The sequence below is a fragment of the Heliangelus exortis genome, chromosome Z, assembly GCF_036169615.1.
Source record: "Heliangelus exortis chromosome Z, bHelExo1.hap1, whole genome shotgun sequence".
In the NCBI taxonomy this organism is placed as follows: Eukaryota; Metazoa; Chordata; class Aves; order Apodiformes; family Trochilidae; genus Heliangelus; species Heliangelus exortis.
In genome coordinates, this window is record NC_092454.1 from 56,706,006 (window position 1) to 56,721,815 (window position 15,810).

General features: G+C 41.0%; 1 protein-coding gene across 2 annotated transcripts; it reads left to right on the plus strand.

Annotated features, from left to right (window-relative positions):
* The first annotated feature begins 1,759 nt into the window (after window positions 1–1,759).
* LOX (lysyl oxidase) lies at window positions 1,760–15,386 on the plus strand. 2 transcript variants are annotated; one of them, XM_071730466.1, is made up of 7 exons: window positions 1,760–2,853; window positions 3,323–3,431; window positions 4,696–4,833; window positions 7,131–7,287; window positions 9,932–10,027; window positions 10,189–10,304; window positions 11,491–15,386. In XM_071730466.1, exons 1-7 carry the CDS (start codon window positions 2,124–2,126, stop codon window positions 11,495–11,497), a joined length of 1,353 nt encoding a protein of 450 aa, XP_071586567.1. In that variant the 5' UTR covers window positions 1,760–2,123; the 3' UTR covers window positions 11,498–15,386. The 2 variants fall into 2 exon arrangements, with proteins under 2 accessions (XP_071586567.1, XP_071586568.1); XM_071730467.1 differs by lacking the exon at window positions 11,491–15,386 and having other exon boundaries at window positions 1,989–2,853; window positions 10,189–10,308.
* Window positions 15,387–15,810: the final 424 nt, after the last annotated feature.

Below are 15,810 nucleotides of genomic sequence, written 5' to 3' on the forward strand. Positions count from 1 at the left end.
TCCAGCAAATGGTCCTCCCCAGCACGGTGGTGGTTAGTAGTGATAACACTCGCTTTGCTCTTGGGGGTATTCCCAAGAAAGAAGGCTTTGCTCACTTTGATGTGTACCTGCCCTGTGCTCCTCAGTGGTCTCCAGATGGGGAATTTTTACAGCTAACTGCTGATTTCTCAATGTTTTTAACCCTCTAGGTCATTTGGGTGACTGCAGGGAAGCAAACAGTGCGTTAGGAAGTCCACCAGGCTGCACACTTGTCCACAGAACAGGTCCTCCAGGGCCAAGAGCAGAGTAAGCAAGCCTGGCTTGATGAGCAGACAGAACAAGGCTCTGGTCACAGACTCTGAACCACTCACCCACTGGGATAGCTCTGTCACCCAGGATGGCACCATTGATTTCAGGGGTTATAAAAAGCTACTTTGAACCTAAATATTACTACCTGTAATTGTTTATCGGTGTAAATCAGCATTCACCATCTGTCACAGCTGTAACACAGGAACACATTTTACAGGATCTCAAGAAACTGGGAATCATTTAAAGTAATACGCAAATAAAATGAATTGCAATACAAAAATCACAGGAGACCTATGTCAAGAACTTCAAAATGCAATGACAAATACCATCCTGGTCAGTAGTGTGCAGACTGTTAGCTTGACCTGAGGAATCCAGTAGAGGTAGGAAGGTGCCTTGCATCCACCTCAGTAAGGCAAAAAGTTCCAGCCTGGGCTGATTGAGAATCACTTAAGAAATATCTTTGCCACCAAACTTTTGGTGAAGGAGAACTTCTGTGTATTGTCCTCCATTCCTTCACAAGGATTCATAAGCAAACAGTCCTTGGAAAAATACACCCAAAAGGAGCTTTGGCTGAAACCCATGAACCTTAATTTGTTTGCCTCACTGGGTGATTGAGCTTATCAAAACACAGCATTGGTGAACTCTTGTAAAAGCAGGAAGAGAGGAAAAGGCTTTCAGGCCACAGCCTGCTCCTCTTTTCCCAGAACGGTTTTGGGGAGACTCTGTTCGAGCCAGGTTTATTTGTTCTGGTGATGGGGCTAAGCCTCTCCCATGTGAAATTTCACTTTTCAATGAAAACTTACTCCAGGAGGAGCACCGCCAGCATATCTCTCGTGTGACTCATACGCAGAAAATGCAAAAGTCAATAGTCAAGAGTTTATTTGATGGAGGTTTTCTCCTAATTAAGAGGTCATTAAGGCGATTCGACTGTTAACTCAGCGCTGAGACGAAGGTCCCCAGCAGCTGCCTCAGCCGGGAGATGTGCCGGCCAGCACATTTTCCAGAAACATGTTTCCTCTCTCGCTAGCGGCCCCTTCCCCCTCCCTGCCACCCCGTTTCTAGTCTCTCCAGCGCTGATGAGCTAATAGCATTTTTCCTTTGCATACTTTGGCGCTGCCCCACGGCATACTCTGGCAGCCTACGTGTGTCTGAGCGCTCCCGCCCGCCGCAGGCTCGGCTCTGCCCGGCGCGGCTCGGGGCGCGGGGGGAGGCAGGGAGGCAGGGAAGGAGGATGAGGAGCCCCCGCCGCTGCGCCGGCCCTCGCCGCCCCGTCCCCCCCCGGGTGCCCCCGCGCAGGGCGGGCGGCGGCGGCGGGCGGGGGGCGGCCGTGGGGAAACTGTCAGGGCCGCACGTTTCCAGCCGCATTACGTGAACAAATGGCGGGGGCGCAGCCAGCCCAGCCAGCGGGGCTTGTGTAACTTTGCGAGCGTGCCAGCAAGTTTAAAGTCCCTGGTCTCTCCTCTTCCTCCTCCTCCTTCGCTCGCTCCAGACACCAGCGCGGGCCGGAGGACGATGAGAGGTTGATTGTTTGCTCCGGCTCCCATTCGCATCCTCCTCGCCTATAAATACCGGGGAGAAGAAAAGCCGCTCTCGCCGCCTCCCCAGGGCCGTGTTTCCTTCTCGACGGCCGGACCTGCCCGATGGCACCGCACGGGTGCCGCCGCGCCTGAGGCTTCGCTGCCCGCCTAACCCTTACATAGGGGCAGCCCGCTACCCTCCGGCCTCCCCACGCCTCCCCCCTTCCCATCCCGGCCAGGAAGGCGTCCCTCAGTCTCCGCACGTCCCCCGGTTTCGCCCGTTTCACTCCCCCGCCGGCACCCAGGAAAGAGAGGAAGATGCATTTCGCGCCACCGGGGCTCCTGCTCGCCCAGCTCCACGCGTGTATCTACTGGAGCTGCCTGTGGCCCGCCGGCTGCCAGCAGCCGCCGCCGCGCCGCGACCCCCCGCCGCCCCCCGCCGCTTGGAGGCAGCGGATCCAGTGGGAGAACAACGGGCAGGTGTACAGCCTGCTCAGCCTCGGCTCCCAGTACCAGCCCCCCCGGAGCAGACAGGCGGCGGAGGTGGCGGGCAGCCCCATCCTGCTGCTGCGGAACAACGGCACGGTGCCGCGGGGAGCGGCCGCCAGAGCTGCTGCCACCACAGCCGCGCAGCCCCAGCCCGCCGCCGGCAGCCGGGGGGGTTCAGGCGCACGGCACTGGTTCCAGGCAGGGTACCAGTCACCCTCTGGGGGTCGCGCCGCCGGGCAGCGCGGCCAGGGGGCCGCCACCCCCGAGGCCGCCGGTGCGTCCAGGAGCCCTTCCTCGGGGGCGTCCCGACCCAGTGGCCCCGTCAGCCCCGCCGGCGGCACTGGGACCGACGGTGACCGGAGCAACACCGGGGCCGGCGGCCTGCCACCCCTTAGCAGCTTCAGACCCGGGCGGGAAGATGTCATGGTAGGCGACGACCCCTACAACCCCTACAAGTACACGGATGATAACCCCTATTACAACTACTACGACACGTACGAGAGGCCCCGCCAGGGCAGCAGGTACAGACCCGGCTACGGCACCGGCTACTTCCAGTACGGTAAGAGCCGTCTTTTCTCGTAGCGTCCCGTCAGCGCCGGTCCCGCCGACCCGCTCGCTCCCGCGCACGCCGGTGCCAGCGCGGCGAGTCCCGACGGGATGGATGCGGAGCGGGGGTCGGCGGCCCTGCCTGCAGCTGGCTGGGGCAAAACCCGGCCGGTCCAGGAGTCTTCACGGCTCCCGTCCCGCGGGCAACCCGGTGGGAGGCAGTCCCAGAGGCTGGGGGGGGGGGTCTGGGCACGAGCTGCTAGGGACACGACGGGAAGCCCATCGCGGGGGTCCGGGAGTTGTGCTTGTGATGCGGCCATTGAGAAAAGCCGAAGTGTCCGAGCAAAAGGGGAAGCTGTCTCAATGGAGGGCAGGGGTCCGTAGCAGAACGACTGTTCGTAACAATTGGGATAGAAGCCAAGTACTTGCATATGTGTCCTGGATTGATCTTGCTGTTCTGTGGTTGGTTTGATGAACTGCAGGTCTCCCTGACTTAGTCCCGGATCCCTATTACATCCAGGCGTCCACGTACGTCCAGAGGATGTCCATGTATAACTTGAGGTGTGCTGCCGAAGAAAACTGTCTGGCAAGGTAGGCATCGCCCTGGGTTTTCCCTGTTCACTGTGGGTTCTTGTGCTTCTGACCAAGTGCCTATGGTGAAGAGCTAAGAAAAGTGAGGCTGGAGGGCTCATGGAGACTTAGCCCATTTTGTAACCTTCTTAAATTATAAATTTGTGTGTGTGCACATAAGACTAGATTCTAAGATGCAGGAAACAGTAGAAACAATACTGGTGTATTAGAGAGACAAACTACAGATACTTGGAACAACCTACATTTAGTGAAAATTTATCTTGCACATTTCTATTATCAGGCTCATTTGAACATACCTGAATTTTACAAAATGGAGGCACCTAAAAAAAAATGTCTGGTTATTGTCATCTCTTTCCTCTCATCCAACATGATCCTATTCTACTCCACTAAAAAAAACAGAGCAACATATTCTTAACCCTCACAAGTTACTATGCTGATTGTTTCTGGACCTGTGCCTTGCAATGTCTCTTTAGAATTAAAATCTCTCTGAAAAGTGTTTCAAAGTCTTCTAATGGGTTGAAATAACAGCTTTGCTATGAAGTTAGATCCTGTCCAGTTGGCAAAGAAGGGTTTTTTCCTGTTTTGTTTGGAAAGAAATCAATGTGACTGTTTTTAACCATTTTAACTTGCTTCATACCTTAAAATGCAAAACATTTATTTATATTTACCAGCATCATTAATTGATATCATGCTGTTTCTAAGAGCATGCTCTCTCTCCACCTGATGAAAAAAGAAAACACGAGAGAAGAAGCAGCATTTTTTATTCTAACTTTACAGTGAAGTCTTCCTGGCTATCAATTGACCGAAACATTGCAGGGTTCGAAAGACTGTAGATAATAGATATATGAAATAGGAAAATATAGTCTGAGGCAAATATTTATTAATCTTTTTACAACAGAAACAAACATCTGTTGTGTGCTCTTAACATCCACAGTGAGTTATTTTGGTTAACAGCAACTAATGAATTGCATTTCTTGTACTGGAATAATTGTGCAGCTAAGTCATGATTTGTTCAAAGCCAGAGCCAGCTGGTCAGTGGTCAGACTCCTTTTTATATTATTAGAAGCAGATCTGAATCTTACTCAGGTCTTTGTCTGACGCCAGGCACTTTGGAACACACCATGTGGAATCCTTGTCCATCTCCAATGTTTGAACTCTAAGGAAGCTGCAGAAGTCTGTTACTTCTGAGACAATATAGAGTGTTTTTAAAGTGTTTCTTGCATGTACTTACAGGTGTTGGTGTTTTTTTTTTGCATTATTACAGTTCAGCTTATCGAGCAGATGTTAGAGACTATGACAATCGGGTGCTACTGAGATTTCCCCAAAGAGTGAAAAACCAAGGCACATCAGATTTTCTGCCCAGCAGACCCCGTTATTCATGGGAGTGGCACAGCTGTCACCAGTGAGTGAAGTGCTCAGTATGGTACCTTCTAATTATCTTTTTCACTAACAATTTGTCACTTATAAGGTGACATTTTCTAAAACTGCAGTGTTGTAGGGGGAAGCCATAAGGAAACATCAGCCTTTTACTGTCTGCTTTATTTCATGGCAGTGGTAAATACTCTTTGCATAGACACATGAAACAAAAATGGATATGAAGCTTACCTGTAAGTATAAAAATCTTACACGTATACATTCAGTATAAATACAGATCTCAAATCAGCTTTAACAGTGTCAGCTTCTGCCTTTAAGTAGATTTTACATAGGTTATAGTCCAGTTACATTCAGGTGGAACCTGTAAATAAAAGTCCCAATCATGTTAAAGTAACTATGTAAACCCTGTTTAATAGCATGTTCCTTATAATACATCATTGTAAACACTGAGCTATACTTCTTTACCTGAATTTCATGGGTTAATTCTTGACAAGGCATTGTATACTCAATATGGGAAAGACACTGAGATGACTGATCCTATTACCAATATCCTTATCACATCATGATAGTTTCACATAGCAGTATTGGTCTAGAAAGAGAAAAAATGCTGAAAACATGGCAAATGTAATACATTGTCAGCATTTTGGGAGCAGGTAACACTGCAAATTTCTACCCTTCAGAAAATTCACATACCACAGTTTTCAGGCTTGTTACAATTTTTGCTATTTCATAGCAGGACCAATTGTGAAATACAATAACTTATTTAAATACAATTCTGCTGTTACAAGTACATAAGTGAAAACATAATATTGTCCTACTAAAATAATAGTATACAGTGTGACCTTGATCTAAAGGCCCCTGGAGTCTAGCTCTCTAGCTCTAGTCTCTCTTTCTCTCTAGCTTCAGAGGCTTTAAGCTTTGAGAAAAATTGGTACCCTTAGAATAAGTTCTTTCAAAAAAAAAAAAAAAAAAAAGGATATTAGTACTTGTAAGGATCAAAAATATAAAGCTTAATCAAACCAACCAACCGAAAAAAAAGCATCTATAAATGCCTTAATTAACCCTGCCTCTGAAAAAAACCCACATCACAGTTCTGGTTCTTACAAAGTTGATAAATGGATTGAATTAAAAGAGAGTAATTGAAGTCTTCCATTTGTAGAAGAGTCATTTCTTCCTCTGCCATGATAGCTCATCTCTTGCTATCCAGATGTAAAGTGCCTCTGATGTTGATTTCTGGTCTTGGACTGAAAACAAATTGTCTACAAAAAAAAATCTTCTTGTGATCTTCTTGTGATCATTTCAATGACAGTGAAACAGGCTCATTTGGAAGTGAACCATAACTGCCAATTCGTTTGGCTAGCCATCAGACTTCAGTGTTAGTCATCATTATCTGTGGACTTGTTTTATGCTCTTGACATGCACAACTGTGAGACTTGTGTGCTCCTCAACTGTGAGACTTGTGTGCTCCTCAACTGTGAGACTTGTGTGCTCCTCTTTGTTTTAACAATATGTTTGCATTCCATTTAATCATATTGCTTTCATATACCTCTTGAGCTGAAAGCATTCATAAACAAAAGCTCCCAAATGCAGCACATACGAAGTTCAGACAGATAGTACCAGTTTAGTTTTCCATGTTTGGAAATGTGAAATGACAATAATAATAGGTGTTAAAGAACAGTCACAGTAAGAGCTAGAACTCACTTTGTGTGAAAGAAAGAAAAATGCATCACCGTCCAAGTGAAAAGCATACACACTTGAAATAGAGAATACATTAAACTACAAAAATTCTTGACATCAGATGAGATCTGTATTGTAAGCATGCAAAAGCTGATTCCTTTATGCAGATTTTGTTTTCACTAGTGTTATGAATATGTTAGACTGATTGAGGGCCACACAAATGTGAAAATAGATTTTTGGGGTTTCGCTAACAAGTAGCAAACTTCCCTGGAATTTATAGTATGTAAGGTAAGCATTCCTAGAGATACTGTCTGAAGGCAGTTAGAAGATGTACAATTCAAATACGAGCTGCTTATTACTTGCTATTTTTATTGGAAAGAGCCGAAACAGGAAATTTTTGAAAAACACTGCTCCTACCTAGTCTTTCCTTTAACAAATAAAATTCTATGGTTTATTTATAGAGGATGGCATTTTTAGTAATTTGAAGTTAGAATAATGAAAATAAAGCATTATTGAATGGCCAGTAGGAAAGTATACTAGCACACAGAACTTGTGTTCTAGCACACAGAACTAGTAGGTTCAAACAGGAATATGTTAAATATTGATAAGCTCTGATTCATCTTTAATAATGTATCTATGTCTTAACAGACATTATCACAGCATGGATGAATTTAGCCACTATGATTTGTTGGATGCAAGCTCACACAGAAAAGTTGCTGAAGGACACAAAGCAAGTTTTTGTCTTGAAGATACCTCCTGTGATTATGGATATTATAGACGGTATGCATGTACAGCTCATACACAGGTAAGAGTTAGTTCAGAGGTAATCAAAGTCCTTTTCCCCTTCTAATTTATGTTTGGATATTTTACTACCAGTCATCTGATGTCCTAACTAGCTCTGAAATTCTCCACCACAGAGGCCAGGATAGCAGCAACTTGGAGACGTGCAGCATAGCTGGGTGGAGCTAAAAATGAGTGTCTCATTAAAATGCAGGGACAGTCATTAGCCTAGCATCACTGGTAACTGAACTATATTAAAACACACCACAAATTCTTGTGGTTATAGGATTGGTCAAGCGAGGTAAAGGGAACTCAAGGCAGAGTCAATAAGGAAGTTTTCTCCAGTGTTCATCCCCCACAAACTGCTGGGTGATGTCCTTTTCTGGTCTCAGAGTCCATAGCTAGTATTCTCTTGAAGAAAAATGCTCCTTGGAGCATGATGCTGCTAGGTGCTGAATTCCCTTAACACCATTGCTACCAGCTGGCATTTTACAAAAAACTTACAGCATAGTTTTATTCAGATATAGAAGGATGTTAAAAAAAAAAATAAAATAGCTGCATGAAAATTATGATGGCTCATACAGAAATATTATGCAAGGTGTAAGGGTTATTAAGGGAATAGACAAAAAAGGGAATGGACCTTTATGATATTATAGAAATCCTTGAATATTACATGGAGTTCTGGTCACCACCTCTCACTACTGCTACAGAAAAGCTTAAAAGTCAACCAGCTAGCCCCAAGAAAACAAGGATGATTGGCTACCAGCACTGAGAGATTTTATAGTTTATTCCATTTGGAAAATCAGCAATAATAATAAGTCTTGAGTTGTTCTCAATGAAAGAGACAATTAAAACAGAGAGAAGTGCTCTTTTGATGCATGAATAAAATATTAAGTTCTTTGCCATAGGATGCTGCAGAGACCAAAAATATCTTCATGTGTTAAAAAAAAAAAAAAACAACAAAAAAACCCCAGCAACAACAACACCACAAAAAAAAACTGGGCAAAGTTATGAATGCTATTAAACACATCAAATCTGATGTACCCCATATCTTAAATACAGTTAAATGCCTATTGGAGGGAATTTGCCTGGGTAAAGACATCACACATCCCATTTCTTATTTTCATTTCTTCTCAAGCATCTGCTGCTGACCATTACCAGAGTTGTAACACTGAGCTTGATGATCTGTGGCGTACTTATAGATAAGCTTTTACCCCCTATTCTGCAGTTTTATCTAGGAGGTAGTTATTTTATCACAGAGAAATGACAGCTACGCTTCACTGGCCCATGTGTCCACATTTTCATTTTAAATATAATGAATGGTCTGTAATACACAAAGGTTTTGAAGAGGTTTTATAAATATCTTTTCTCCCTCTATAGACTAGGACATCTAAATAAGCAACATACATATTATATAGCTGGGGTGTTTGTGTCACTAGAATTACAGCTGTGTCAGCATTTCCACTGGAAGCCCATATTTCGGGGGACTGTAATTGGATTGTAAAACTTTCCTCTAGCCTCAGACTTGGCACATACATGCAAGTGTCTGAGCTGATCACCAGCTGGGTCAAGAGGCAATTCATGCAAGACCTGGGTTTTGGGAATTCTGTGTTGCCAGAACACATCAGTTTTGCCCAGAGCAATCTGTATTGGTCACAGCTAAAGATACCAGATTCGAACCACCAACACACTAATATGGAGATTCTTATCAGGATTCCTACCAGAAAAAAAGTATTCAGAAAAGAGTATCTGGAACAAAGGCTATACATGCAGTTGTCTCAGATTATTCTGCCACTATTTGCCAGAAAATACACCATTTTCACGCAAAACTCAATGTGAAAATGGCCCTAGACTTTAGTGTTTGAAGATGGTACTTAGGCAGAAATGGGTTATCTATAGCAAAACATTACATCATGCAGAAGGGCAGAGAAAGATTCCAACGTGGTGATTATGCTCAAGGACCTCAGAAACTATTTGCTTCAGATATTTATGTCCAGTCTGTGGTCAGTTTTGATTTTTCTTCTCATCTTTTGTAAAGAGCAGTAAGCAACATGATCAACAATATTTACACAAATGAAGTAATGTAACAAGTGGTAAGAAAATGCAGACATCTCATAGATGAACAAATATCAATAATACAGGTGTTTCTTATGCAGTAGTTCTTATGAAGTAATAATGCAGTGCTCTCTGTAAGCATGGTATGTTAGACTTATGTGTTGTAGTTTAGATATTCAAATAAAATGTCAAACAAAAAAATCAACCTGATTTCCTGAGATAATTTTCATAGTGAAATGTGATGGTTAAGAGAGCTTCACTTTGGGTGCTCCTTACGTCCAGAATGTTGCTATCCCTAATGCTTCCTACTTATAAGAGTCACATAGACAAGACAAGGCAAGGGGCAATGGGCACAAGTTGCTCCTGGGTAGATTCTGATTTAAAACAAGAGAAGAATTTTTCCCTATGAGGTCAGTCAGACATTGGTATGATCTTCCAGGGGAAGTGGTAGATCCCCCCACTTTGGACAGTTTTAAGTCTTAACAGCGTGCTGAGACATCTCATATAAACAGTAATATTACACAGGTCGGACCAGATGATCCTTGAGGTCCCTTCTAACCTGACATTCTATGATTCTATGATTTTTTGACATCCATCTTAAATTTGTTTTTAAGGGACTGAGCCCTGGCTGCTACGACACTTACAATGCTGATATAGACTGCCAGTGGATTGACATTACAGATGTAAAACCTGGAAATTATATTCTGAAGGTATGGGTACTGGGAGTGGGGAGGTTTGGGGTTTTATTGGTTTTTTTTTAAGCTTTTTTTTTTTGTTTTTCAAAGAAGCAAATTATATTTATGTGTCCTTTTGAATGTAAGTTACCAATTCAAAACTGGAAGTAGTCAACACTGTGCTTTCTCCCTTTAAGGTGAGTGTAAACCCCAGCTATTTGGTGCCTGAATCTGACTACTCCAACAACATCGTGCGCTGTGACATCCGCTATACAGGGCACCACGCGTATGCCTCTGGCTGTACAATTTCTCCGTAAGTATATTCCTTTGTCCTTGCAACTGCTTTATAATCAACATGCTAAAGTTCACAAACATATTTGTAAAGCTTAGAGTTTTGTTTTACACTGTAAAAATAACTCCCATCATTAATGCTACTGATATTAATTTCTTTATTATGCTCTTTCTCGGTTTTCAGAATCTAGTGCTTTAATTCAAAGTTTCGATGGTACTTTTTTTTTTGGCAGGAGTGATGTGAACAGTTGCTTTGCTGTTGATAACTGCAGAGCTTTTAAATCCTGACCTCTGGTAATTAAACTATTTCTGTAAGGCTAGAACTGATTTGAAAAAAAAAAAAGTCTTGAAAAACAAACATAAATGAGAATTCTGCTCTTGCAGTCATGCTATCAGGATACACAGCATTTTCAAAATTGCTACTACTGCCTGGGCTGCTAGATAACTATCTCTGGCTCTTTGTATTTGCATTAAAACCTTTCTGTGCTCATTCAATACCCATTTATAGCATCCACACAAAATTTTTGAGCAGTTGCAGGCTTAAAACATTCTGAAAAATCCCATATATATATATATGCAAATATATATATATATATAAATATATATATGTTATATATGCTTACACAGCAGCTACCCTCTTTGAAACAGTTCTTCAACACACTCCATTTAGCTTCGTTCTCTAAAAGTTTAAACAGTGGCAAAATTGTTTTGTCTTTTGTTTTGCTTGGTTTTTTCTCCAAAGAGGCAAATTCACTAAATTAATGTTCTCATGTACAGATCTACTGTAACTCAGGATCTGCACAACACACTCACAAAGAAGTTCTCATTGTGTGATGGTCAGACTTGCAGAAAATAGAGGAAAAAAGAACAACTGGCATCCTGCAGGTCATGAGCAATTATTTTTGGTGGACCTGTGGCAGGAGCTTTTGAAGCACTTCTCTCTAGCACGACTAATTGGTACTTCTAAGAATGCCCTTTCTGCTCACATTCAGGTGGAAGGGAAATTCATGCTTAAGTCCTTCAACTTTTAGTCTCCCCATTTCACTTCAGTAAATCTTAAGAAATAAACACATTCATTCAGGTTGAGGAAAAAAAATTCTGTTATTGATTGTTGACCCGTGCCTTTGAGATGACAAAAGGGTATTCAGCATATATTCTTTCGTATTTGCTTGGTCATCTGCATAACACTGTTCCTCTTCTTTTGACAGATACTGAGAAAGATGCAAGAAAATGGATGAGATGCTCCCAAATGTTGAACCGAAGTAATGTTATGTAAACTTCAAAATGATATAAACACTATAGAAACAAAACTACAGAACATCCATACACACATACGCCTGCACACCTCATATGATTTTGAAGCACTTCAGGTGCTTCTCAACCATATCTGTAACTGGATTTTAAGCATTTAAATTGGCATTATTTTTGTTAGTGCTGAAATGTGTGGAACTGGTGATTCATGCACAGATATACTTTAAATTTTGAAAATCTAACTCATCCATAAAAATATGAGCATTTCTTCTGAAAATCTGGAGTTTAGGTGATAATAGACATGAGTGGGAATGTTACTTACTGGTGAATGAGTTGAACATATTTTAAAAGAAAGCAAAAATTTATGTAAAATGAATTAAATAAAATGCAATAGAAATTAATAGTGTTAGCTATCTCAGAAAATACCAGAATGAGAATCAGCTTAAGAGTAATGCTATATTAACATTAAAATCAAACTTTGCTAAACTTGCTAGGACACATTGATATGAATGGAAAAAGTATGTTCAGTTTTCAAGGATTAGTAACATATAGCAGAGAAATACATATATATATATACATGTATCAGTTATACCCCTGCAAGAAAGGCTATGTTTACATTTTTAATACATTCGAAGTTTTTCCATTTTCTTAAGTAAAAGACAGATGGGGGTTTGAAAGAGACCTTCAATCTGTGGAAATAAATTAAAAAACTTATCCACCTTTCTAGTTAAAGTGATTTTTCAAGGTGGGGCTTTTAAAAGAGTTCTGCAAACTTAATGTGGATAAAAATAAATTCTGCAAACTTAATGTGGATAAAAATAAATACCTGTCAAGAATAGGGTACTTAGAGATGAGGAAGAGTCCCTGATGTAGTTATTTATGGGAAACATCCAACTTGAACAGGTTAACCAACAAATAATACAGAAAATTAACTCAGGTGGCACCACAAACAGAAGTAGGTTAGAATCTCTAACAAGCATTTTTATTGTAAAGCCTACTGCCTGCTTTCCCCTTAAGTACTGTATTTGACTTTTAAAATGTATAGCTCAATGAAGTTGGAAAATATACTATAAATAGAGGGAAAAAAAAAAAGTCTATATATTTAGCATCCTACTTCAGGCTGTTCAGGAATGAACTACAACATTGTTAAGGGGAAAAACTTCCAGTCCAAATCAAAGTTTTTTTCTGAACTGCTTAACTGGTGCTGACTACACCACTTCTCCAATCCCCAAATTATTTTGCTTCTGCAGTGCACCCTGCTGTAAGCTACAGTAGCTGTGATTTTTGTTTTTAAACTGTGAAATAACATGTCACAAGGGGATCCGGTGATTTTTTGGAAAAGATTTCTGATCTTGTTAAATGAAAGATCTAGTTTTGAAACAAAGGGACCTAGAAATATTGATTTGTATTGGTGAAGTTCAACCAGCAGTTCAAAACATGTAATGGAACATGGAAAGCCCAGTATTTAAAAAAAAAACAAAACAACCCTGTAAAAAAAGACAAAAGCATATGCTGTTCAGAATAGTTACAATTAAAAATCTGAGGAGTATGGAGAGGTTTTATTATCACTATGGAGAATATTTCAGGCAGTATTGGGAATTATTTTATAGAGTAGAACCCTATGTATTTAATTTGGAAGTTTTATCAATTATCGTAATATCCTTTAGGTATAAACTTGTTCTTTTCTGCATATATTTAAGCTTATTTCACGTTTATGGTCTATTTCCACCTTAATCATAACTTGGTTACAAATTTGCACAACTAGTATGTATAATTCAAAAGATTCTAAGAACCAGCAACCCAATGATTCTTATCCAACATTGGGAGTGGGTGCAGAATGCATACCATTGGTATCTGCAGGTCCCTTTTTTTTTTGCTGACAGATCCATTTTAGCAATCAGTCACCAGTATGGGCAATGGACAGAAGCAAAATTTGGCAACTAGATTTATTAATAAGCCATTTATTACATATGCCTGAAAAACTGTGCATATGTTTAAAGTCAAGGCTTCTGAAATCTCAGCCCAAAGAGTTTTTAAGATTACAAGGTGTTAAAGGGACACAAGCGCATTCACCTTTCTATAGGCTTAGGTCAAAATTGGGGTGGAAGTCCTGATAGCAGTTTGGGCAGTGGGCAGAAAAGCTCCTGTAATGGAGCCTAGGCTGTGGGCATGGGCTGTTTCCTGGTAAGAGGATGTGTGCTCCTACCTCATTGTGTCTGATGCTGAGTGTGGGACAAGAGAGCACTAACAGGACACAGAGCAGCCACAGAAATTGAGTTAATCCCTCGGTTTACATGGCAGTAACCTGCTCACGTGCCTATACCCAAACTGCTTGCAGAATTCCACTGAAGTCAGCAAGGAGCCAAAGGACCTTGAGCACCTCTGTAGGAGGAGCAACTTGTAATACTGGACTTTGTCCTTTCAGTGGGAATGGCCTGGTTCAGAAAGGTGTTGAATGCCATCACTTTGAATATTGGGGATATTGTAGCTACAAAAATGTAGCGCTTTTTTTTTTTTTTTTTTTTTTTCCTTAGCAAAATACTATATTTGTTTTGAAATGTGTGCTAAGTGACATGACAGTGATATACAATAGTACAAAAATTGCCTAAGATAACATGAACAGTCTATTTAGAAAAAAAAGGGATTTTAGGATTAAAAAAAATGAAGGAATGTGACTTTAACTTCCCCTGTTTAATTTTAGTAAATAATAATGCAGTAGAAGAGTTTACTAGAGAGCATGTGTAGAATTAGTTCTAATCAGGGGAGTGCCAACCAGTATTTTTAAGTATCTTGGCTCTACAGTTTTGACCCAGACACCTTAAGTTACCTTTTTCATACTGGAATATATTTGTGGGATTACGTGTGGTTTTTTTGTTGAAGAACATTTATAAACTCTGTTTTTATAAAAACTTATTCTATACAGCAAATTATGTTTTAGAATCCTATTTACTATACATTGGGCTTTTCCCCCATAATCCTTGAAAGGCATCTTGCCATTGGTCTCAGTGGGGGCAAAACTGGATTTAAATTTTGCGAGAATTTTAGCACAAATTTGCTTTTAGTCTCAAATTTCAGTTGGAAAGCTGAATCACAAAATTGCATTATCTCCCACATTTCAGATTTTTAAATAAAAAGTGCATATCAGGAACATACTGTATGTCAGGCTCATTACAGGAGGGGTTTGTTATATATATTTTTTTTAATCCTGAAATACATTTGATATTCACATATTTCTAGACAAAAGTGTAACAAAAATGACAGATTGGTCAGCAATGGAACCAACATACTGTGTAGGTGATGTCTTTGTGTTAGTAAAAGTCTACTAATTTTCTCTCTGCTCCAAAGTTTACTGTGCAGCATCGAATGAGTGCAAACACCAAATGTACCTTGCTACTGTAATTCCTGCAGTTTGCAGTGTACTTACTCAAAACCAGCAGTGTGAATTTCAGAAATGAGACATTGAAAGGTGGTTTATCCTGTGTCTCATGTTTATGCCAACATAGGGCATTTTCATTTTCTCCAAATCCTAAGAGGTGCTGAAAGATTTTAACTTGAATTAAAACCAAAGAGTATGTTATTGGGAGGTTTTTATTATGCAACTAAATGCTACAGAAACAGTGAAATGCCACTTGTTTTTTGCAACTTTTTTGAAGGTTTTTCATTATTTCCTTCACTTTTCTTCAAAGAGTCTTAATTTCAGTAACTGCATCTTTATCTGAAGAGCTCTAATTTATAATATTCAGGCACTAGCTTTGTATTCTTCATTGCACTTTCATATTCTTGTGTTACATGCCCATATTATGGTTGCAAGTTTATGTGAAAATGACTTGAATAAAATGTTTCAAGTGTTCTACTTGTCAAAGTATGATATTTCATGCATAGGCCACCTCCATCTACTAGTGACAAAGTTTTGGTTATAGTTGTTGTACCTATATGAGGTTAAGGAAGATTCTGTCATGCTGACATGGTGACCTTAGAAGCAAGAAAAGGTTGCAAGGCATGATACATTTCCTCTCATACTTCACAAAGATTTAGCACATGGAGAAATAACGAGACGAGGTTTGGTTCTTCTGATTACACATTTCCTCACCACATCTGCTCTCTCTGTGGGAACAGGAAATTAGGAACCAGTTATCAGAAGTTCTGCTCCAAAAACTACTTTGATGGAAAGTACCTTTGAGCAGTCCATGGTAGCAAGTCTACATACTCTAGAAAATTGATTAACACCCCACAAACATTTTGTTATTGACAGTCTCTGAGTACAAACCAACATCCTG

Coding starts and splice junctions, on each gene's coding strand:
- LOX (XM_071730466.1), top strand. CDS start 2,124: ATGCATTTCGCGCCACCGGGGCTCCTGCTCGCCCAGCTCCACGCGTGT. Junction 3,432..4,695: donor GAAGAAAACTGTCTGGCAAG/GTAGGCATCGCC, acceptor GCATTATTACAG/TTCAGCTTATCGAGCAGATG. Junction 10,028..10,188: donor CTGGAAATTATATTCTGAAG/GTATGGGTACTG, acceptor TCTCCCTTTAAG/GTGAGTGTAAACCCCAGCTA.